Source organism: Colobus angolensis, unplaced genomic scaffold (assembly GCF_000951035.1).
Source record: "Colobus angolensis palliatus isolate OR3802 unplaced genomic scaffold, Cang.pa_1.0 Scaffold34, whole genome shotgun sequence".
NCBI lineage: Eukaryota > Metazoa > Chordata > Mammalia > Primates > Cercopithecidae > Colobus > Colobus angolensis.
In genome coordinates this window covers 1,027,211-1,035,457 of record NW_012116710.1, presented here as the reverse complement: position 1 = coordinate 1,035,457, position 8,247 = coordinate 1,027,211, and the positions used below count along the sequence as shown (strand labels likewise).

Here is an 8,247-nt window from a genome sequence, read left to right as displayed (position 1 = left end):
GACAGAGCCAAGACTCTGTCTCAAAAAAAAAAAAAAAAGGACAAGCATATATTTCTAAGGGAACACAGAAAGTCAAATTAGATTATATTCATAAAAGTACTAAAAACCATTTATAAATAAAGAAATGTTGGCTCAATTATCATTTTTCCAAAAATGATAGTTTCCGCCTTCCTTCAAGCCTCCTACATCTAAAGTTTTGGACCACTTCCATCTCCTTGACAGCATGGTCCTTGTTATTGCAGCCAGTCTTAACTGAAAAAGACAAGCCAGGATGTAAGGTATCCAGCATGAGACATTTAGCTGAAACAAATTAGAAAAACCTTCAGTGGGTGCAGTGGCTCACTCCTGTAATCCCAGCACTTTGTGGGGCTGAGGCAGGCAGATCACTTGAGGTTAGGAGTTCGAGGACAGCCTGGCCAACATGGTGAAACCCCATATCTACTAAAAATACCAAAAAATTAGCTGGGTATGGTGGTGCACACCTGTAATCCCAGCTACTCAGGAGGCTGAGGCAGGAGAATCACTTGAACCCAGGAGGCACAGGTTGTAGTGAGCAAGATCGCACCACCGTACTCCAGCCTGGCGACAGAGTAAGACTCTGTCTCAAAATAAATAAACCTTTAAACTTATTACTGTATCAGGACTCTGAAAAAATTAAAAAGGAGAACATAAAAATGACTATAATCCTGTCATTTCAGAAATGTACACTATTAATATGCATATGTATATGTGTGTATCTTCTTTTTTAAACAAAATACTGAACTATTTATTGCAAAAACCGCAATTACTTTTGCACCAACCTAATATAAGTGCTATGTGTAACCTGGGTTTGTTTTTTTCAATTAACGCATGATACTAACTAGTTCTTTTTACAGTTATTAATGTGCACATACTATTCCTATTTTTTGAACATCTCAATTATTCACATTTATTTTAAAGAGTAATCTTTTTCAATATATGGAACACCTCACAAATTTGGATATCACCCTTGCAAAGGGGCCATGCTAATCTTTGTATTGTTCAATTTCAGTACATGTACTGCCAAAGCAAGCACTCAACTAATATTATTTCATTTTCTTTCTTTTTTTTTTTTTTGAGACGTTGTCTCACTCTGTCTCCCAGGCTGGAGTGCAGTGGCCCGATCTCGGCTCACTACAACCTCCGCCTCCCGGGTTCAAGCGATTCTCCTGTCTCAGCCCCCCGAGTAGCTGGGACTACAGGTGCCCGCCACCACTCCCGGCTAATTTTGTATTGTATTTTTAGTAGAGACGGGGTTTCACCATATTGACCAGGCTGGTCTCGAACTCCTGACCTTGTGATCCGCCTGCCTCAGCCTCCCAAAGTGCAGGGATTACAGGCGTGAGCCACCACGCCCAGCCAATATTATTTCATTTTCATTCACAGTTATTATCTTAGGATAAATTAGGAGACATGACATTAGGACTAAAGGGTATGCAAAATCTAAGGTTTTTGACACATACAATCTATTGCTCTTCAGACTCAATGCCTCAACTAATTTAAATGCTCACTAGCAATGCACAAGCATGCCTATTCACCACACTCAACAAGGATACCCTGTGAGAGTAGGAAAAAATGCCTTTATTTTACTGTTTAATAGTTATTACTTACTATTTTGATATAGTGTTTTAAATTTGTGACTTTGCTAACAAAATTGAACTTTTTAAATATTTGATGTTCTTGCATTTCTTCTTTGTAAACTGTCTGTTCACAACCAAATGAACTTTTCTATTACGCCGTTCATTTCTTTTTTAACATAGTAATTTAAAAAAACAGGTAGGGCCACATTCCAATAGTTGAAGAGGTTCAGGCAGGTTGATCACTTGAGCCTAGAAGTTTTGAGACCAGCCTGGGCAACACGGCAAAACCCCATCTCTACCAAAAAAACATGAAAATTAGCTGGACCGGGTGGCGTGCACCTGTAGTCCCAGGCACTCATGGGGCTGAGGTGTAAGGATCACTTAAGCCTGGGTGGTTGATGCCGCAGTGAGCTGTGATCGTACTATGGCACTCCAGCCTGGGCGACAGAGTGAGACCCTGTCTCAACATACACTACAAAATTAAAAAGGTAAAGAAAAGTATTCAGAGAATACCTGATTCCAACCAACTGGCTACCCTCTTTGGAAACAACTACTGTTACCAGTATATTGTGTATCCTTCTACTAGGGATTATCCCTGAGCATAAGCAACAGACATTTAAAAAAAAAAAAAAAAAATTCTGTTTTTAAATACAGACAAGGTCTCACTACATTGCCCAGGCTGGTCTTGAATTCCTGGACTCAAGCAATCCTCCTGCCTCGGCTTCCCAAACTGTTGGGATTACAGGTGTGAGCCACCGCATCAGGCCGATAGTTACTTTTATTGTAATCCTACCTATTTTTACAAAATCATATTAATAGATGAAACTTCAAAGACACTCCAGTAAAATTTTAGTAGTCACTTAAGAAGCATCACGATAAATATGACTTTCAGAGAAACTAATAGTTTTCAGAGTTAACCTTTTTAGAGAGAAACTTAAGTAACACCGGGGTACTTCGAACATTCCATAACTCCACTTACTTTTCAAAAAAATATTCTGGCAACTTCTCAAATAAGGTTTTGATAATGGCAGGCTAAAAAAGAAGACACAGGGAGTTAGGAGATGATCTCCAAATACACAACAGAAATGTATAATCCCAGCTACTTGGGAGGCTGAGGCACGAGAATCGCTTGAACCTGTGGGAGGCAGAGGTTGCAGTGAGACAAGATTGCACAACTCCACTCCAGCCTGGGTGACAGAGGAGACTCTGACACACACAAACACACACACACACACAAAAGAAATGTGTAATTCTCTTTCCAACCAGAGCTCCGGGAATAAACACTTTGTTAAAGTTGATATCTTATTACAAAGATATCCACATGAGTATGTCTTCATTTTTAGAATATGCTATTGGAATACACAGATTTGTCTTGTGAAAAACTGAAAATGATTATCAAGACAAAGTTAAAATAATCACATAATTAAAATATTATTAAAAACAATGACGGTTAATCCACGAAATGCAGACTTTAAAAGATTATCAAATAGGTTGCAATGGGAGCTCTCCAGAGGAACAAGGGAGCTCTTAGACTGAAAATCACTAATTATCTTCAAGATTTCCAGTGAAAAGGAAGAGTCTAAGAGTGTGAAAAGATTAGCAGTAGGGGAGAAGAGGAAAAATGGAGAACGGGATGGAGGAAAGTGTTCTGTTCCATATACATTTGTATAACTTGAAATATTTAAATTATATCAATGTATTGTCTATTTAATATATTAAAAGAAGAGGAGGAAAAGGACAAAATTAAGATACATAAGCATCTAAAAAGCTAAATGGGAGATGATAGAGATACGAATATGATAAAGATTACAAGATATTGGCTGGGCGCGGTGGCTCATGCCTATAATCCCAGCACTTTGGGAGGCCGAGGAGGGCGGATCATGAGGTCAGGAGATCGAGATCACGGTGAAACTCCATCTCTACTAAAAATACAAAAAATTAGCTGGGCGCAGTGGTGGGCGCCTGTAGTCCCAGCAACTCGAGAGGCTGAGGCAAGAGAATGGCATGAACCCAGGAGGTGGAGCTTGAAGTGAGCCGGGATCGTGCCACTGCACTTCAGCCTGGACAACAGAGTGAGACTCCGTCTCAAAAAATAAAAGATTACCAGGTACTCAGAGATACACAGGATGTAGCTTTAAGAACAGGAATCAGATGCAGAGAGAATAAATGGGACTGCCAGATGTATTAGGCTAATAAGCACAGTTTTAAAACACAGACGTTACCTTACCAAACCCATCACAGCAACAGGGCTGTGCTAAAGCTGTTACAAACCCAAATTCTCCAATTAACCCTACTCTATCCTGTGTTCCTGCTATTTAGACTTGAGCATACACCACAAACCTCATCCATCAAATGTTCACAGAAAAAGTGACAGTCTTACCTGTAGTATGTCAATCCCCAGAAGCAGTTTGATGAGACTCTTAGAATAAGATGCACCCATACTGTAAAAAAAAAAGAAATCTGTTTTCCACTTTGCTTTCCTTATTTTAACGCTTTTATCATCTTTTCTCAATAAAATTGTTAAATACATAATCTTTAAAGAGGAACTACCCTGTTAGACAAGAAACACAGAAATGAGCAGATGGCTCTTTGCAAGGGATCGGTTGAGATTTGAAATTCTGTCAACACAGGTGAAACACATTCTAGAAAACACTGATTGTTAGGCTCATAACCACAAGCTTAGGAATTTTAAAGTTAGTTTAAATTCTAAGGAAGACAGCCTACACCAAAAATGAAATTTCAAACAACTGCGCTCTCCCTCCCCAGCCCCATGCAATTAGCGGAACAGACTGACTTTCAGCAAGATTCCATGCCTCCTCTCCACACCTGGCTTCCTCATCCTGCAGACGCTCACAAGACAAAAGGCAGTTCCTGAAACTGTCTTCATCCTCAATGTAAGACTCCAGGCCACTAACAAATTCTTCTATTATCTTAAGGAGATTTAAAAAATAAAAAAGAATAAAATTTTTAGTTTAATATTTGCTGTTAAAAATCATTTTAGCCCACTCAACTATATACCAGTGTCCTTAAATTCCAAATTCTAGAGTTATGCTGGCACAAGCAAAAATACCAGGGGAAAAATACATACTTTGGGATAGGAAGGGTGTCTCCTCAGGGTCTGAAAGAGCTTCTTTTGGAAAGCTATTTGGTCCACAGCTACGCAGAAAAAAGAAGAGCTGGTCACCAGTCTCCTACCATAGTTTTCCTTCTCTAAAAACCCAAGTTTTTTGCTTTCTTGCCTGACGAAACCAATAAAAATATTTTCAACCTAATTTCAGAGCCAAATCTTTTTTTTTTTTTTTGAGATGGAGTTTTGCTCTGTCACCTAGGCTGGAGTGCAGTGGGGTGATCTCGGCTCACTGGAACCTCCGCCTCCCAGGTTCAAGTGATTCTCCTGCCTCAGCCTCCCAAGTAGCTGGGACTACAGGCACGTTTTTTGGTTTTGTTTTGTTTTGTTTTGTATTTTTGGTGCAGACAGGGTTTCACTGTGTTAGCCAGGATGGTCTCGATCTCCTGACCTCATGATCTGCCCTCCTCAGCCTCCCAAGTGCTGGGATTACATGCGTGAACCACCTCGCCCAGCCCAGAGTCATGGGGTTATATCTAAACCCACATAACAGACTTAGCTTTGGCTGGGCGCGGTGGCTCACACCTGTAATCCCAGCACTTTGGGAGGCTGAGGTGGGCAGATTGCTTGAGGTCAGGAGTTTGAGACCAGTCTAGCCAACATGGTGAAACCCCGTCTCTACTAAAAATACAAAAAATTAGCCAGGTGTGGTGGCGGGCACCTATAGTCCCAGCTACTCAGGAGGCTGAGGCAGGAGAATGGCATGAACCTGGGAGGCAGAGCTTTCAGTGAGCCGAGATCACGCCACTGCATTCCAGCCTGGGCGACAGAGCGAGGAGACTCCATCTCAAAAGAAAAAAAAAAAAAACAGACTTAGCTTTGATAGCAGATAGCCACTAAGTGTTCTAAATAAGACCTGCCATAACCTTAGCAAGACAGAATAATCTGTTCCCCAAAAACAGAATCTTACATGGCTTTACACATTTTCTTCTGAAATTATTCTGACACTGATATAGCTGCTTTCTGGATATTTATTTTTTCATATGCAAACACAAAAGAAATAATACATAATATTTTTTCTAATAAAAGAATGAGAAATGCTTTACTTAACACGTAGTAATGAGGACCAAAGACTGTACCATTTTCTTTTTCCTTTTTTTTTTGGAAATGGAGTCTCACTCTTGTCACCCAGGCTGGAGTGCAGTGGTGCGATCTCAGCTCACTGCAACCTTCGCCTCCCAGGTTCAAGCAATTCTCCTGCCTCAGGCGCCTGAGCAGCTGGGACTACAGGCCCACGCTGCCACGCCTGGCTAATTTTTTGTATTTTAGTAGAGACGAGGTTCCACCGTTTTGCCCAGGCTGGTCTCCTGAGCTCAGGTAATCCGCCTGCCTCGAGCCTCCCAAAGTGCTGGGATTATAAGCGTGAGCCACTGTGCCCGGCCTGACTGTACCATTTTCTAAAAAGCAATTTCAACTTTGTCTCAAGATGGATGGCCCTCTCATTTCTAATCTTCATTGCCTCTCTATTTAGAAAACCCATGATTCAGTCCTGAGCTATTTCATTAAACCCACAGAATAAAATTAGATTAAAATATTACCTAGTTGATTCTGATTCTCTCCCGTTTTAAGAATAATTCCTGATATCTTAAGAAGCTTTACAAAGATGCTGTCATTTTCTTCAACTTCATTAGCAATATGACATTTCTTTGTCTTTTTGGAAAGTGGTTGCTTCCTGGTTTCTGAAAATAGAAAAATTTTCAAGAATATGGCAAATAGTAAAGGAAAAATTAAAACTTAAACCCAGGAATAATAATCCTGAGAGGAAAACTGATGTGTTCCTTAAAAATTGTACTAGGATTGATGCTGTAGTGAAATAAACTATCTTCAGCAATAGTGGCTTCCAAAACAAACAATTCATATCAACAAATAGAATTATTTTCACCTATTAAGTTTGCATTTGAAGAATTCAAAATGTGCCATTTCTGGCCAGGTAAGGTGGCTCACCTGGTAATCCCAGCAATTTAGAAGGCCGAGGCAGGAGGATCACTTGAGCCAGGAGTTCAAGACCAGCCCGGGCAACAAAGCGAGACCCCCTATCTCCACACATACACACACACACTAGTTAGGTGAGGTGACGCCCACCTATAGTCCCAGCTACTTCAGAGGCTAAGGCGGAAGAATAACTTGAGCCCAGGAGGTTGAGGCTATATAGTGAGCTATGACAGTGCCACTGCACTCCAGCCTGGGTGACAGAGTGAAATCCCCATGTCTAAAAAAATAAATTCAAACAAACAAGTGCCTAACAAGAATAACCCATGGAAATGTTTTCCATCCAAATACTAAACTAGCCAGTGTCTCTCAAACTATTGCCTGCAAACCACTGTACTGGAATCCCTGGGAAGCTTATTAAAATGCATATTCCCAGCCGGGCACGGTGGCTCACGCCTGTAATCCCAGCATTTTGGGAGGCCAAGGTGGGCAGATCACGAGGTCAGGAGATCAACACCATCCTGGCTAACATGGTGAAACTCCGTCTCTACTAAAAATACCAAAAAAAATTAGCCGGGCATGGTGGTAGCCACCTGTAGTCCCAGCCACTCGGGAGGCTGAGGTAGGAGAATGGCGTGAACCTGGGAAGTGGAGTTTGCAGTGAGCCAAGATCACGCCACTGCACTCCAGCCTAGGCGATAGAGCAGAACTCCATCTCAGAAAAAAACAAAATAAAATAAATAAAATAAAATAAAATGCATATCCCGACCAAGCATGGTGGCTCACGCCTGTAATCCCAGTACTTTGGGAGGCCGAGGCAGGCTGATCACCTGAGGTCAGGAGTTCAAGGCCAGCCTGGCTAACGTGGTAAAACCCCATCTCTACTAATACAAAATTAGCTGGTGTGGTGGTGCACACCTGTAATAGCAGCTACTCAGGAGGCTGAAGCAGGAGGATCACTTGAACCCCGGAGGGAGAGGTTGCAGCGAGCCCAGATCACGCCACTGCACTCTAGCATGGGCAACAGAGTGAGACTCCGTCTCAAAAAAAAAAGAAAAGGGCATATTCCATGCCATATACCAGAGTTACTGAGTCAAAATCTTGGGAATGGGACCTAAGAGTCTGAACTTTTTACAGTCTTCAGATAATAATCCTGATACACACCAAATTTGAGACTCAATGATCTGAATAAAGGGTAGACAGAATGGGGAAGTTTCTCCCGTATCATATCTTTGACTACAAAGCTCAGATAGGTTTAATCCCAAGGCTTTCTACCCATAAAAAGAAACAAGGGACAAGAAACAAACAAAGCCAAGTTTAAAATTTACTCTTCTCCCTTAATGATGCCATTCTGTTTTTTCCTTCTTCAATTCCAATCCCTTTTCTTTTTTTTTTTGAGACAGAGTCTCGCTCTGTCACCCAGGCTGGAGTGCAGTGGTGTGATCTTGGCTCACTGCAAGCTCCGCCTCCCGGGTTCATGCCATTCTCCTGCCACAGCCTCCCCAGTAGCTGGGACTACAGGCGCCCGCCACGTCGCCCGGCTAGTTTTTTGTATTTTTTAGTAGAGACGGGGTTTCACCATATTGACCAGGC

General features: G+C 41.5%; 1 protein-coding gene across 1 annotated transcript in view; it reads right to left on the bottom strand.

The window, feature by feature from the left end:
- FANCD2 (Fanconi anemia, complementation group D2) overlaps positions 1-8,247 on the bottom strand; it is a 78,702-nt gene that overhangs the window by 66,925 nt on the left and 3,530 nt on the right. The window contains exons 3-7 of the mRNA XM_011952507.1: positions 6,264-6,404; positions 4,687-4,754; positions 4,425-4,528; positions 3,979-4,039; positions 2,578-2,630 (exon numbers count right to left, since the gene is read on the bottom strand). Coding sequence (XP_011807897.1) covers positions 2,578-2,630; positions 3,979-4,039; positions 4,425-4,528; positions 4,687-4,754; positions 6,264-6,404 — 427 coding nt within the window. The remainder of the gene's footprint in view (positions 1-2,577; positions 2,631-3,978; positions 4,040-4,424; positions 4,529-4,686; positions 4,755-6,263; positions 6,405-8,247) is intronic.